The 17,289-nt window shown below is 34.7% G+C and overlaps 1 protein-coding gene across 5 annotated transcripts in view; it reads left to right on the forward strand.

The window, feature by feature from the left end:
• The window catches only part of PKIA (cAMP-dependent protein kinase inhibitor alpha), a 68,138-nt gene extending 53,999 nt beyond the window's left edge, over nt 1–14,139 (forward strand). For 4 of the 5 annotated variants that reach the window (XM_074278940.1, XM_074278939.1, XM_074278941.1 and 1 more), the window contains exons 2-3: nt 7,194–7,371; nt 12,371–14,139. In XM_074278940.1, coding sequence (XP_074135041.1) covers nt 7,194–7,371; nt 12,371–12,447 — 255 coding nt within the window. In that variant the 3' untranslated portion in view covers nt 12,448–14,139. Of the gene's footprint in view, nt 1–2,945; nt 3,204–7,193; nt 7,372–12,370 lie in introns of those variants that run through there. The other variant, XM_074278942.1, reaches the window with a different exon arrangement.
• The last annotated feature ends 3,150 nt before the right edge of the window (nt 14,140–17,289 follow it).

Here is a 17,289-nt window from a genome sequence, read left to right on the forward strand (position 1 = left end):
TCAAGTAATATTGCTTGTCACTTGCCAACCAGCAGTATTCCTTCTGCTAATTGACTGACTTGGCAGGGGTGTTGCAAGGATTAGCTGATCAATTATTTAAGAACTCTTTGAAATATTAAATAGATGATGTAAAAAAAAATCTTTAAAAGAGGAAGACATCAGATAGCTCCATGAGTTTATCTACTAAATAGACTTTAAATAGATGATAAAAGCTTTCAAAGAAAAGTAAAAAAAAAAAATTCTTATAAGAAGAGTGAGAATTCTGGATTTAAAAAAAAATCACTCTAAGATAATAATTACATTTTATTATATAAGATAGATTCAAAGGATGTCAGTGCTATTAGAAACCTTGAAGATTAACTAGTATATCCTTTTAATTTTGCAGATGAGAAAATGGATTGCCATGGTCATACAGCAAATTAGTGGCAGAAATGGGAATATTATATGGTATTGTTTGATGCTGCTAATATATTTGATAAGTATCATTTTCAGAGAAGTGCAGAGATTGTCATGGGAATTAAATCCAAAATTATTGAGTCTTGTGACAATAATAATTATAATTGGAATGTATCCAAAAATCCAATTGGCTCCTGACCAAAAAGTTATTGCCATCTTAATTACAATCTTTTAATTTTTTGGGGGGGGTTATAGCCCCATGATTTCATTGATAAAAACATAAAAATTCTCTCCACTAAAGGAATTAGCTACCCTATTATAGTCATAGAAGTATTCATTCTCCCATATCTGTGACTTTGCATAGGCTGCTCTTCATGACTGAAATGCACTTCCTCTTTGCCCATTTCCTCTTAGGATTCTTATTTTCCTTCAAAATTCCACTCATATTCCACTTCTTTGGAAAGACTTTAACTATTTCTCCCCTAGTTGTTAGTTGTTTCTCCTTTTCTAGATTATCATATGTATATTTATCTGTGTTAATATGGTATCTACCCTTTCTAATATAAACCAGAAATTTCTGGTTTGGATTTCATTTTGGATTGGTCTGGATTTCATTTTATCTTTGTATAAGGCATATTGCTGGCTGCTAGGCATATAAAATAGTTACTTAATAAATGCTTGGATTATATGGCATAAATTAGATCTGAGGATCATTTCCAACTCCAAGACCCTTTGATGTTCTGATAGTGAAAGGAAAAAGTGGATTTTAATGACCATCTTTCTTTTGTATATAAAGATTCTTTAAATATAGTGTAAAGAGTAATATATTCAAAATAAGAGACTTGAATTATGGTCCTGGCTCCACAATTAACTACTAACAATGTTACATAGCTCTATCAGTTAAGTTATTTCTTTGTTCCTTATTTTCCTTACTTGACAAGTCCTAAATAAAGTACTAATTAAAACAATTTATACTTTAATGATGGAGTACATCTATGGAGACATCTTTGTAAGTTTAAGGGTACCTGAACAAAGTGTTGATGTGAGTATAGTCAATGTGTCTGTTATAGCTGGGTAATTATTTCCTGAAGTGAGGTTTGGAGTCTTTTTGAATGTGTTAGCTCTTGAGACAACATACTATGGTAAAAGCATAACAAGACCTAGAGTTTTGAGTTCCAGCTCTACCTACTAGCGTTGATCTTTGGCAAAACACTCATTTCTCCAAAATTGTTTCCATAAAAGTAAAATGTAAATAATGGTTGCACCCATCCTCCCAGGATAGCTACAATGATTATATGAAATTAAATGAATATGAAATATTCACATATTGAATAAACATAGAACTCCTTGCACAATAAAAAAACAAATATAAATGGCATTTATATAACTATAATACAGTTATTGTTTCATGGATCTCAACTTACAATTGTAGAATTTTAGGCCCTTTAAAAAGAGTGAATGAATTTGTCCACAATCGTAAAGAGTGTAAAGTTACTGAAAATAAGATGGATTGAACAGAAGTGCATTGAGTCAGGTCTTAAAAGAGATAGTGATCATTCATTATTGACAGAAAAAGTAGAAGAAAATATGATGCATGGGGGAGGCAACATGAGCAAAGTTATGAATGGGGTTCATTGGTGAGTAACAAGAGAAGATGGAGAACTATGTACCTGTGCCAAATTCAGGCACTTTTTAAAGTTTAAATATTTTTTAAATTTAGGTCGACTTTGGGGTAAAAATAAGCATATTAGTGGGTTTGTTTTTTATTGGGGAGGAAAGCACTTAATATGTTTTTACAGAAAATCTTCCCAAAAATAATTCTAAAGGAGACTCAAATTGTCATCTTAAGAATTTTATGGAAGCAGATTTACTTGAAGATGCTTATAACTAATCAAGCTGTCAACATCTTTTTGCTAGGCAAAAGTTTTCTACTTTGTTCGTATCAGATCCTATGATGAGGGAAACACTGGATTACTACCAGGAAGGCTAAAAAAATGTATTCTTGCCTTTGTTGAAGATTGGGCTTACATGATCACTACAGTCCTCAATTCTTAGATTCTATCATTCTTTTCTGGTTTGTGACTCAACAGGGCATTTCCAATGAATATTTTATTTCCCACCACTTTCATTTTTTATCTATAAAATATTTGGCATCCTTAAAAAAAAAGTTATATTGAATTCTAGATCGATAAATATCGTGTCCCTAATAAGCAAGGCAAGACCAAACAACAACCAAGGTGTAAATTATTCAGAGACTTCCTAAAATGAGAGAATAATTTATATGACTTCAACAAATAAGGATTGAGGAGCAGTATATTAGCAAATATGATAATGGGGCAAGAGAGTTCTTGTTGATCAAAAGATATGACCCTATTTCTTATTAGAAAAACTTTTAATGCAGCCTGGTTGCATTCTATCCATTCCTTCCAAGTGCGTGTCTCATTTCATTTCTTTCCATTTCTGAAGCAAAATTAGCCTGTCATCCAATCAGCGTTTAGCCTATGACCAGCTGTCACTACAGTAACTCAATTTAGAATGTTCATAGGCCTGAAGGTCTTGGAGACATCAATGCCAAAATACTCAACATGCTATATTTAGGAGACAAGTACAGGCTTCCTTTTTCCTAGTTTCCTTTGACAAGACTAATATATAGATACTACTAATCCAAACTTAAGCTGTCCTTTAGGCTAATTGAAGTGAGAGTCTGAGAAAAGTATAAATTGGTTAAGAACTGGATAAGAATTATGAAGATGAGACAAAAAATTCCTCATAAAACAGAAGGTGACTCCTGAACAACACATTCTCAGGTTGGTTCATGGGACTTGGGAAAGAGGAGAATTTAATAGTAATAATAATAATAATTTAAACAAAAGTTTAAGGGCTTCTTCTTTTTGAGTGTTGGAGTTTTAAATTTATAATTTGGCAGAATTTGTATCTTGTGAAAAATTGCATGCAAAATTATTTTTAAGTAGCAGGTTTTTTCCTTTCCTATCAGACTATAAATACTTATATAATCTTTTCTCTCATTTTATACAAAAGAAATCTATTGCATTCTTTAATACACTTGAACTCTATTTCCATTTTGAGGTGTATAGGGGCTCCATTTTTCAGTTACATAATAAAACAGGTAGATTTAAGATATATGTGTATATATATATAATATCATATCAATTTATTTTCATTTGCGTAAATACATCCTTTTAAAGTTCTTTAGATGAGATACTGAAATCTGTCTATTGCTGCTACTAAAATGAAACCTCTAAGTTTTCCTTTAGCTGTCTATTTATTTTACTCCTTTGGTTTCATTAAATATTTATTTTGAATTTATTGTTTGCGAATCCAACAGGAAATTAATCTCTTAAGGCTATTTTTATACCTACAGACTTGTAGTTCATCTTCCAAATACATAGTTGGAGTCACTCTTATGCCAGAATTTCTAGTGATTATACATTTGACTAGGAGAACTGGGACTTTTTTTTCTTTGACTAAAAATTAAATGGAATAGTTTAAAAAGTACTATGACCATGTATGTAAAACCTACCATAAACATAGAAAAAAAACAATTAATGCAGTGATTTTTAAAAGTTACTTCAGTGAGGGGAATGGGGTGATCACCCAGGGAACCTTCAGTAAAATAAATGCTGCCAATAATTGATATGTTTTGCCTGTTAGAGGAGGTAAAAAGAAAAATTACTTGTATGTTGTTCATAGTAATAAAAATTTAGCTATGTCCGTACCTCAGCTCATTTACAATGAAACTCGATTATAAGAGATTCTACATTGCATAAAAGGCGTGTGTTGAAAGTTGGGGTGGTCTGTGTTCTGAAACCAAATATAAATATTTGGCTTAAATGTTCTGATTCACTTCTTTCCCTATTCACATGGATAATGCTAATTTATGTGGTATCAACCATTCTGTGTCACCCACCTAGCTCATTGCTCATATAGGCAAAGAAGTGAAAGTTATGTTTAGAATTTAATCCCAGCCTGGGTGAATGTGAAGGTGTGGGAGGAATCTGCAAAGAAAAAGTCTGAATGTGTGTTTTTTTGGTTTTGTTTTTCATTTATTTATTTAGAATGTCATGAAGGCCTCAAAAGGCACATTAGAACAAATGTGGGAGAATAGGATGGAAGCAAAATGGTGAGAGATCAGTTTATCAGGCTACCCCCATCCACCTCTCCCAGTTCCTTTGAATTTGGCATTGGATTGGCCCACTGCTGCCACATTCTCTACTTACCCTCACACCCCCAAACATGATTGCTTCAGAAGCAGTTCCAGCTAGTTATAGAGCTGATTCTTGGCCAAAAGAACGATGTAGTTTTAGGCACTTTTTAGAAATATCGTTGTCTTATTTCCCGTGTATTTCTTTTTATCTCAGTCTGTGATTCTAAGTTCCTTAATCTGTTTCATAATCATCTTTTAATTCAAATACAAGTGGGTGTTCATTTGGTTTGGGAAGATGTACAAGGCAGAAAAAAATGGTGACATTATACATTATGAAGATTAAGTTAGAAGCAGGTGTTCTAGGATATGATGGGTATTTGGGGGCTAAAAATTATGTAAGTCAGTAAAAAGAGTAATTTGCATTTTTCTGTGGGGCATAAAGGTATAGAAATGGGGGCAGGGTATAGTTAATGACAGTGCATCTAATGGAGTTGTTCACACTATTAAACTTAGAGAACTTGTTTTCTTCCATTGGAGAATTGTGTATATGTGTGCATGCACATTAATATCTATCCAGCACTACTTTTGATTTCATCAATATAAGAGACTCCTGGAAGGAATTTCCTTTGCCAGTGCAGGTCACCACTTGCCCTGTTGCTTGAGGCAGGATTTGAATCCAGGTCTTCCTGAGTCTGTTACAACAAGGCATCCTGATGGAGTGATGGAGGCAGCCTGTGCCAGACAAGTCTGACCACCATCTCCTCATAAATCTAGGTGGAAACAGTAGGACCTTTGAGCCTAGAAGCCTTTGGCATATTAGTGCTTCCAGACTTGATCCTGAGAAGCAGCTCCTATGGAGATGCATCCTGCAGGTTTTATGTAGTCACAGCTACTGGAGACCCAGAAAGTTCTTGCCACCAAAGTCCTTGGTACTCTTGAATGGAACTGATTGGATGAAAATTTCTCAACTTTATGAGACTAGGCCTAAGTCACATGATCCCTATTTCCAGTTGAGCCTTGGGTTTCAGGGAGTCACATACTCCCTATTCCTAATCTTGAACCCTGGAATAGGAAGTTAGTGAAGTTACAGGAAATGATGTGACCTGTAGGAGGCAGAAAACATGGGTGACCGTTGGTCAAGGACGGCTACTCCTTTTAGTCTATCCAATGAGAAGGCTTGGGTCTTTTGCTTTTTAAACCTTGAAGCTGGCCAGGTTCCAGGAGCACATGGTGAAGTTGGGATGGCTCCTAGGTGTGTCTGGGCCTCTCCCTGCAGGGATTAAATAAATGCTTTCTCTTTGTACCTGGAGATGTCTGTGATTTGTTAATTTGGGGAAAGGGGTCTAGCACCTGCTCCACACACTGTCAAATTGTTCTGGATTAGAAACTGATCTGATTTTATTCGTGGAAATGACATTAAAGAGAGACATCAACATTTAATAAATGTATTATTTACTCATTTTCTGAGGATCGAATTTTTTTTTGTATGAATTTTCTTCATATTTTTAAGGTGTCTCTTAATGAAGTTCAGAATGTTAAAATGTTTCCTAAATGATGTTACCAAAGCTATATATTACCATTATTCACTCATTTTACGAGGATCAAGTTTTTGTATGAGTTTTCTTTACTTTTTTGAGGTGTCTTACTGAAGTTCAGAATATAAAACATTTCTTAAATGATGTTATCTATTACTGTTAAATATTAATGAATGGAAAGCATTTGGCTGGATCTGAACTGGGTTCTAAACTGAACTCTGCCACCAGTTCCTTGTCTGTGGCCTTGGTCAAGCCAATTTACCTCCTTTGAGCCTCATTTTTACACAATTGAAAAACAAGAGAATTGGTTAAGGTGATCTTTCTCTTCCTATGCTAATAATATATTTCAACATGAGATGGGACAGAAACTGGATGAGATGATCCTTGAGGTTCTTTCCTATGCTCAATTTGATCTCAAGGATGGAGGATATCTTTCTCCAAAGAATGTAAGCTCCTTGGGGGCAGGGACTGACTTTTGTAATCAGTGTCTCCAGAGATTTAAAAATAATCTTTTGTTTTTTGCCCTACCCACCACTGTACTTATCTTCCTCCTTGTAGAATGTAAGCTCCTTGTGGAAGGCACTGGCTATGTAATGAGAGGGGTGTAACTTCTTTAATGTCCAATTAATGGGGAATGGGTGGGGAGGGACTTGTACTTCAGAATAGGAAATAAAATGCTGCCTTTGGAGTTTCAAAGATATGTCTACTAACTTAGGCACTCATTCTTGCAAGAATATAAAATAAATTTTTCCTGCATTCCCCTCCCAAAAATAAATAAAATAAAAATTGATCTCAACATGTCATGGGGAATTATACAGTGTAAAGGATGCCAGTTTGAGTTTAAATTCCGGTTCTATTGTGCTTACTTATTTGTTGTCATTTTTCAGTTATGTCCAGTTCTCTGTGGCCTGATTTGGGGTGTTCTTGGCAGAGATATTGGGGTGGTTCGTCATTTATTTCTCCATCTCATTTTACAGATGAAAAATTTTGGCAAACAGTTAAATCATTTTTTTTTTAAGCTAATGCTGCTGCGGGACAATAGTGAACATGTAAAGTCTTTTATATATTCACTTAATTTTCACTGTTGTCTTCTGTAGGCACTGCTATGTGGATATTTGTTAGCAATGACGGATGTGGAAACTACGTATGCAGATTTTATTGCTTCGGGAAGAACTGGTAGAAGGAATGCCATCCACGATATCATCGTGACTTCTTCCACCACCAACACCTCTGATGTCTCTCTTAAGCTTTCGGACCTTGATATCAACAAGCCTGGTAAGTGGAGGGAGGGAAGAAGAGGAAAGGGAGAACACACTTTTTTGGGAAATTATGGTGCTCATTGTCAGGCCAGCTCAGACACATATATGCTCATGAGGTAATTGAAATTATTTCACATGACTGTTGAATGTAAAAAGCAATATATGATCATAACCTTGAATGAAAGAGTTGATGATTTTTTTTTGATGATTATAGACAAAGATAAATGTCAAATTATGACTTTTAAGTTAATATCACTTTTTAAAAATAGATTTTATTTATTTATTTTTTTACATATTTCCCAATGTTTCCTCTCCCCCACCCTTGAGAGAAATATCGATTATTTAAAAAAAAAAAGAAAAATTAATAATTTTGCACCTCCCCCCAAAAAATGTAGATATATTACGTGCAGTGTTCCACATCCATAGTTGTCAATCTATGCAAAGAAGTAATGGGAAGGTATTTTTTTTATGTCTGCTTTGGAGCTCAACTTGCTAATTAATTCTTTAATGGCCTTCAGTTTATTTTGTTTTGTTGTTCTTTTCATTTTAGTTGTTGTCATTGTGTACAGGATATTGTTTTCCTTGATTCCTCTTGTGTCACTTTGCATCAATTCTTATAAATTCTTTTGTTCTTCTCTGTATTCATTGTCATCATCATTTCTTAAATTTAGTGCATTTGTGTTTCTATTACATGAATGGAAGAGATTGGTTTAGCCAAGCCCAATTTGTGGACATCTACATTTCTTCCTCCTCCCCCCACCCCAGTTTTTGGTGTTATATACATTATAACATTATAGGTATATGGAGCTTTTTGTCATCTATAAGATTATTAACCTTTACTCCAGTAAAGGTCATACTCATGGTCATACTCACTTCTGAGTCTCATTGTATACATGCTGTCTACAAGAATACTGGGTGGTGCGTTTTTGGACATTTCATGGTCATTAATGGTCCTCTACATCATTTATATGGAAAATTTAACAAAGGTGGTTACCACAAATAAATTTTGAATCTGTGCTACTCCTCCTGTCCCATGCTGAATAGAGAAAATAAAGGAAAAAAAAAGTAATGGAGAGAAAATTCATTGTTTCTAGTGCCATTATGTTGGCAGCCTGTGAAGGAATCCTTTCTTTTTCTCATGGTAAATGAGGTACAGAAGTGATGTATCCTGCTTTTAGCAACCCTGATCTTAACCAGGAAGATCTTTTTTATCATCAAGAGTCATAAGTTTGGTATTTCACTATAAGAACCAACAGCTTTTTCAAGAACATTTAAACCTGTTGTTATTTATTGATCAAGAACTGCTTAGCTCTCTAAATAAAGGGTAGAAATGGGAGAGGAAAAAAAAAAAAACATTGCATGATTCTGGGGTTAATCATGGTAATTTGACATATCATTCAATTCATCAGAACATCCTATAGCATTCTTGAAATTGATTTTTTTTTTCATTTTTGAAATGCAGTGTGACTGTACTGAAAAACAATAGAAACCCAGATATCATGCTAATTTGGGAAAAGGTTTTATTCTCAGAATCATAGTCCCCAAACTGGAACTCACCACAATTGCTATTTAGTCCATCCCATGCCAGAAAAAAAGTACTTAGAAAAGGGGAAAGGGAACAAGAATTTATTTAAGTACCTGCTATATTCCAGTCAATGTTGGAAGTACTTTACAGATATCTCATTTGATCCTCACAGCAACCTTAAGAGATAGATGCTATTATCCCCCTTCCCCAGGGTCTGCCGTTGTCCCATATGTCCCATAATGTCCTTCTAGCCTTTATCTCTTTAACCTCAACTATTGTATCCTTAAGCTGTGCTCTTCCTCTTTCTTTTCACCAGCTCCTTCAAACTCCCAGCTTCCACTTCCTTTCCAACCATATCTCTTTATATATACTTCCCACCACTTTACACTGTAGTAGTAAGACGTACTATCTGGCAGCAAAGAAAGACAGAAAAAAAATAAAAAGTATGAAAAATAGTTGACTTAAACACCACCATTCACTTTTTAATAGCACTTTTATACTTTTTTTGTCCTTTCTATCTCCTTTTGATACTGTTTTTTTACCTACATTGATAATGACTTTTTGTATTATAATTATCTTGTACCAGCCTTACTTCTCCTATTAAATGGTAAATTCACTTAGAATAGAGACCCAGTGTTCATTTTTGTATGTATATATGTTGTATCACTTTGCACATAATAGGTGTGCTTGTTACTTATTTGTTGAATTTGATGATTCAAAAACCATATTGAGTGATAAAGATAAAAATGATCCTAAGAAATGGATATTATTATTCCTTAGTATATATGAGAAATTGGAGTCTTGAGAATATAACAATGACTGGTTTCATTTGTGAGCTTTGTAGGGCCCAAGAGAATCTCATATCTAGAAAGGACCTAAAATCATATGAAGATATAAAAATCAACTTTGTCAATTATTCACTCAACAAGTATTTATTAAACATCTACTATGTCCCAGCCATTCTGCTGTGCTGAAGATGCAAAGACAAAATGAAATGATTCCTGCTCTTACAAGCTACAGTCTCTCAGGGGAACTAACTTTATGTGGTGTGGTGGGTTTGTGGAGATATGTGTATTTGAACAAATATAAGGTAAACATAAGGTAGTTATAGAGGGTACTAATAGTTGGATTTCATGAGGAAAGGTGATGCTTTAGATGGGGGGAAGGAATGCAGTTCAGATTTAGTGATGTTGAGTTAGAGTGTTGTGTTTTAGAAATTTTTTTTTTTTTTTTTTAATGGAAGGCAAATAAGAGGCAGGCAATCAACATGGTAAATCCTGCCCTTTGAGGAGGAGTTTCTGGAACTAGGGATGTATAGGCACATAATTAGGACACAATAATACTTGTCAAGAGTTTGAAAGGCTGTTGTGTGACCAGTTGTTCTGCTTGGCTAAAGAAATGAGATTTAGGAGTAATAGGTAGAAAAATATTTTAATTCTATTTTACAAAAAGGTGCCTGAATAATTAAAAATGGAATTTTATTTAAAATGGTCTAGGTTTTATTTTACAAAAAGGTGCCTGAATAATTAAAAATGGAATTTTATTAAAAATGGTCTAGGTTTTTCAGGAGTTACTCCATGACCTGATATTGAAGAAAAAGGGTTTCACCAAACCCAAATTTTCATAACTGTGTCATCTCTCTCATCTCCTTTGGGACCCAATTTGGCAGTCTGTAGATTCTATCATAGCTCTAGATGACAGTGGTATAGAATATTATTCTTCGGGTTTAAATCAGCCTCATGGGAGGGAAAAACATTCTGATTTCTCTTTTTTCCCCCATTTTAATGGTCTTTTATTTTTTCTAATTACATGTAAAGATAATTTTCAGCATTCACTTTTATAAGACTTTGAGTTCCAGTTTTTTTCCTCTCCCCAAGATGGGAAGCAATCTAATATATGTACAATTATATTAAACATGTATATACATTAATCATATAGTGAAAGAAGAATCTGAACAAAATGAAAAAAAGAAACCATGAAAAAGAAGAAACAAAACAAGAATGAAAATAGTGTGCTTTGATCTGCACTCAGGATCTGCATCCATACATCTTTCCTCTCTTTTTAGAAGCTGTTACTTGCCCAGGGTTACTTTCCATTTTCATCCCAGATGATTCTCTTAGTCTGAATGTACCTTTCTCAAAGTAGGATCTCATCAAAAGTAAAAATACTTGTATCTATGTGTGTACCATGTATGTGTACAAACACTATATATATGTAAGTATATATGTATATATGCATATATATATATGTGTGTGTGTGTATATATACACACACACACACAGAGACATACAAATATATGCTTCTGAAAAATAGTATTAACACAAACTGAATTTGAGTTTTAATACCAGCAAAATATCTGGAAATGATATAACCATTATATGGAATAATACAGTCCTTTGATTTTAGCCTCTGCTATGATGTCCTTGCCTTGGAGAAAGAATTGTTTAGCCTCCAAAGCTCTTAAGTCATTGGCTGAAATTGCTATTGAAATTTCCAGTTGCCATGGAGGCTGTTCCAGGGACACTATTTGTCCTTTGGGAGCTGAATTGAAATCATAGCCCATTTCAATGCAATCAATGGCCAGCTGTCAGGTGTTCACATCCTATAAGTTTTTCTGTTTGTCTTTAAAGTCGAAGTAGAAAGACCTCTATACTGTGATTCTATGCAAGCAGATATCCCCCTTCTGTTCTTAAATACTTTTATCGAGTACCATTTGTCCTTGATACATAAAGGAATACCACTGATTGTTTAACACTGATAGTAGAATATTATCTATTCTATAGATAATGGGTGATATGTAGTTTTTTTCCACACTTTTAAAAATATGACATTAAATTTTATATGCAGATATCACTTGCTTTTTGATATCTGCTTAGAAAACATGAGCATAGATTGAAGGAAAGTAGAGATATCTATTTAGATGTCTCAAAGTAATTATGAAGTTTCCCCTTTATTTACCAGGCCATATACATGCATTCCAAGACGGGAGTTAATTATCATCTTGCTTTTTGAATGGGGATGTCCAAAGCTCATAGTACATTTCACAACATTAGAACTAGTCAGTCCTTGAAACATTTAAGCCATTGTCTTTATTTTTGGCTACTTACCAAGCAAGTAGCATGACTAGAATTGAGAATTTTAAGTCTTTTCAATTTATCACCAAGCACAATGTGTTTTGTTTTTTCCCTGGTTTCTGTTGCCTTTCAATTCAGTTCAATATCCATGAATTAAGAGATTGCTAATTGCAGAGTTTACTATGTTTGGGGCTGGGGGAGCTAAGTCCCTTCCCTCTGGAAACATTCTAGTAAGTAAATAGAAAACTTTCCACAGTATTTGTAGAAAAATAGAATATATAACTACTTAAAAGGAATACAAAGTATCATTTCAGTTCATGGAGGAAAAGGTCATACAGTATTTTGTCTTAATTTCCAGTAAATAGTGCCCCACTTTTTTAACTGTCTCTTTCTCCCTTGATTATTGTCTTTTACAGAAGGAGAAGGAGATGGGCAGAAAAATCCACCGGAGCAAGGAGAGAACCAGGGGGGAGCACCCAAGCAAGATAGCTAATGTCTCCCCTGAACCTACAGACACAGCTGCTGATGTTCTCACCCTTCAAGGCCTGACTGGAATGCATGTATTTCCATAAGTAAGAGGAGAGGAAAGAAAAAATGGCTGTTCTGCATTGCTGAAACCTGCTTGTTGTCCTATTAAAAATGGGGACACAGGCTGAAGCAGTTGCGGACAGACTTTTCTCTACCTCTGTCATTAGCAGTGGTTGAATTGGCATGGCTAAGCTTGGGACATCTCCATCGGATGGATCCTTTCACCTGATCCCATGATGAAATGCTTGTTTGTAGAGAGTAGCACGAACAGATGATGATTCTTCTTGTAGTAAAATGGCCCCTCATATTGTCAGAGGATTTAATTGTGTTTTATTTGAAAGGGTTAAAGTGATCCTCAGAGCTTAAAAAATTCTCTGGCCAAAGTTTTCTCCCAGTTAAAAAGAATCATAAAGAAAGTACTGTTTTTAGAACCATGTATTTGTGTTTTACAACTCTGTTATTTACAATGTTTTTGTATTATATGATTTAGATGCTCAACACTGCCCCCCTTGCTTATGGAAAAAAAAAAATTATGTTACTGTGAATTTTTCTACCACTTATTTTTTAAAGGATTCTCTCTCTACCACTTATTTTTGAAAGGATTCTCTCTCTCTCTTTGTTTCTCTTTTTCTTCCTTTTCTCCTTCCCTCCCCTTCTCTCTCTCCCTTCCTCTCTCACATTCTCTACCTTTTTTTCTTTCCCTAAGTATAATGTGGTGGTGTGCACATGATAAATTAGAATGTCACCTCCTAAATTGATCAGGCCTAATACTAACTCAGCAACATTTTCTTGTATTATTACATTGTTACATAGGCCTCCTAAGTGATTCATTAATGTGAATATTAACTTAAACTGCAATGTTTATGGTGCCCCATCATGTTTGAAATAACCATTTTGCCTGCCCCTTACTGTTTATTCAGAAATTGGGAATCAATATGTCAATTCACGTTATTCTCTCAGATTCAGGAGCTTTTAAAACTTGAGGTTTTTTGGATCACTTTTAAGCTTTTGAGAGGGAAAAAGAGAGGGGAAAAAGTCATTCCAAAAATTGGAAATGTATCTTTCTGGAGGACCTAATTTTCTGTTGCTAAAGTATAGATTTGTGCTACTGCTTTGCTTTGGGAGGAAACCCACCTCCCAGTGTAAAGATGAAAAAAAGTGGAGAAATGATCCCATCATAATCATGTGAACACTAATCACATAAGTAAAGCCCTGCTGTTTGGGGTTTGTTTGGTTTGTTTGTTTTTTTTTCTTTTGGTTTCATTTTTGGTTTTTAAATTGTTAAGATAAAGTGGTGTCTTTTTTTCAGGCCTCAATGGCTTCAGATGTTATTATGCACTTTTTAATGTTTGTAAACTTTTACTAATAACTAGTGTGATTGCTTTCCGGTATGTAATAATCATCATTATTGGGTTAACAAAACTTCTTTAATACTGTTTATGGCCCCTGCTGTGTTTCTACAGTACATATCATGGTGCTTGTCACATGGACGTTTTCTGTGAGATGTGTAACCCTTCTGGTCAGTATTATACAATCATTTATTAGTGGTAATAAATAAGAAACCAGCAGTATGAGTCTGGTTCATGAATGACTGGAAAAATGACAGGCAGCTGGAAGTACTGTATCAATAAAAAAAATCTATTTAACCTTCACTTCACTGCTGAGTATTGTAGGTAGTTCTCTTTCTTTGGGCAATTCATCTAACATGGACATGTCAAGGAGTTAAGCTTTCTGTGTAGTCACAGAAAAGATAAGTGTATACTTATTTCTCTTTACAGTATTTTCTAAATGACTGGGTAAAGGGTGGGAATTTTTCTCATTTTTAAAAAACCTTCATATTATCACAACAAACAACACAGTCCATCTTTTAAAAAGTCATCATGAGACAGGTATTGTGGTACATGGTTATAAATAAGCTCTGCTTCTGGGGAGGCTAAAGGTGATGGAATTCTGAGCTATAGTAGAGCTAAGCTAATTGGAGGTCTATAATAAGCCTAACACCAATGCGTGTTTGGTTTTCGGGTTTTTTTCCCCCATACATAAAGCTTTTTAATCTTCAAACACATACATAGTTTTCAGCATTGACCCTTGAAAAACCTTGTGTTGCAAATTTTTTCACTCCCTTACTCCTACTCCCCAATACATGCTAAACATATGCAGTTTTTCTATACATATTTCCATAGTTAGCATGGTGCACAAGAAAAATCAGATCAAAAAGAAAAAAATGAGGATCAACAAAAAGAATGAAAATGCTATGTTGTGATCCACACTTGGTTCCCACAGTCCTCTCTCTGGGGTAAATGGCTCTCTTCATCACAAGATCATTGGAACTGGCTGAATCATTTCACTAGTGGAAAAAGCCACCTCCGTCAGAATTGATGATCATATAATCTTGTTGCAGTGTATAATGATCTCCTGGTCCTGCTCACTTTACTTAGTATCAGCTCATGTAAGTCTCTCCAGGCCTCTCAAATCATCCTGCTGATCGTTTCTTATAGAACAATAATATTCCATAACATTCATATAACAATTTATTCAGCCATTTTCCAGTTGATGGGCATCCATTCAGTTTCCAGTTTCTTGCCACTTCAAAAAGAGCTGCCACAAACATTTTTGCACATATGGGTCCCTTTCTCTCCCTTAAGAGCTCTTTGGGATATAAGCCCAGTAGTAGTACTGCTGGATCAAAGGGCATGCACAGTTTGATAACTTTTTGAGTATAGTTACAAATTGCTCTCCAGAATGGTTGGATCCATTCACAACTCCACCAACAATGTATCAGTGTCCCAGTTTTCCCACATCCCCTCCAACATTGGTCATTAACTTTTCCTGTCATTTTAGACAATCTGAGAGACGCTAACACCAATACATTGAGCTCTAGGAATAGGAGAACACCAACTTATTTATGGAAGAAATACTAAATAATAAGATTAAAAACAGTGCATCAAAGCTTCCATACAAATTAGTAAGGGACTGATCAGACTCATGAGTGGCCATTGCATTTCCAATCAAAGTAAGATATAGGAAGTCTTAGTAAATGAATGAAAATACTTTAACAACAAAAACTAGGTAAATCCAAAGTTCAAATTCAAACAAATAATTTGTATTTTAGTTCACAGAAAGGAATTTGTTGGATCGCCACTTAGTACAACTTATATGTATTATAAGCCACTTTTCTTACTACAGGACTGCATCGAGTTTAAAGCAAGTGTTTAAACAGTCAGCTGCAGGACTGATTGGTAGGATTATTGACTGCTGAGAGTCATAATATATCAACAGGTTAAAGCAGAGAAAGTAACAATAAGGATAAAGTTTTAAGAAAACCCCAAGGGTCTAAACCCAAGGTTCAAATCACATTTTTGGATGCTCATCACTGCCTGATAACACATAATTTAAAGGCCCCCACCAAAATGTTTATATTATCAACCAGCCAAGAGACATTATTTCAAAGCAAAAAAAATTTAAACAACAAAAAAGATCACCATGGGGGGGGAGGGGGTATGCTATGGCCAAGGCATACATATTGCTGGGATAATTCATGCTTCTGATATTACAAATCATCTGGTGATATCTGTAGAGTCCTTTATTGTTTCTGTACCCTTTGATGGACAGATCAGTATTGGCTATCTCCTGAGTATATGCAACCATCTGCTGGTTTTCAGCTCTGCAGCCTCTTTAGCTCTGCTGCTGAGGGCAGCTCAGTTCTTTTGGCTATAGAATCTAGGTTACTGCCCAGGGCTTTTGCAGCTCCCCTTGGCCAGAGAGCAGCAGAAACTTTAAAATTAAGATTGACCATTTAGAGTCAAGGTTCAAATCCAAGACACAGTATTCCAAAGGAAGCACAATTTTAAAATTAAGGGACTATAGTGTATGTAATCTTCCAAGATTACCTGAGCATATATATGCACCATTAATTGCCTCCTTGGCTTGTTTTCTTTTGAATTAATTTCAAGATCTCTACATATTTCAGATTGTATAGTCTAAAACATGCCTGTAACAGGTGATGGGAGGATCATTTGTGGTGCCATATTTTTCAAAATTAACATTGCAGATTTACTAGGATGCATTGCATTAATTTTTTTTTCTTAAAAATCTGCATTGCAGGGACAGCTAGATAGTACAGTGGAGAGAGCACCTGCCCTAGAATCAAAGGGACAAGAGTTCAAATCCAGTCTCAAACACTTGTCCTAGCTGTGAACTGTGGGCAAGCCACTTAATCCCAATTTCCTCAAAAAAAAATGTATATTGCAAATTCATTATGATCCCTTATCCCAAGGTTCTATTCTGTATTTTTTGCTTTTGACTTCTACTCAATTAGACCCCAGATTAGAAAAAACAAATTTGTTCAATAATACCTTTATTTCCCACATATTTAGCCAAAAGAAAAACCTGATCTTATCCCCAAGGGATTTTTATTTTGACTCACTTTTAAACCATTTCAGCATGTGAATTTGAATTCTTAGTCCTCAGAGCAATCAATTAACAAGTTCTTATGTATGTGATATACAAGATTTTTGTTTTTACAATTCACGTTTTACTTGTCATAGGGTATACATTTCAAAGATGATTCATTTTATGCAAATAAGATCAATTATTTTGGGAAGCAAATGGAAATTTGAACACAGCCAAGAAGTCAGGGGCTCTATATAGTGGTCATTTTTAAATTATAAGGAGAAATTGAAGGTTTAGGTCAATACCAACAACTATGAACTCCTAAATCTGATTAGTTAACTAATTTGTAGGTGATAGAAAACAACACGGAAAAAGTCATGGGAACTACTTGAAGCAGAAAGCAAGCTATCATCAC

This window comes from Sminthopsis crassicaudata, chromosome 1 (genome assembly GCF_048593235.1).
Source record: "Sminthopsis crassicaudata isolate SCR6 chromosome 1, ASM4859323v1, whole genome shotgun sequence".
In the NCBI taxonomy this organism is placed as follows: domain Eukaryota; kingdom Metazoa; phylum Chordata; class Mammalia; order Dasyuromorphia; family Dasyuridae; genus Sminthopsis; species Sminthopsis crassicaudata.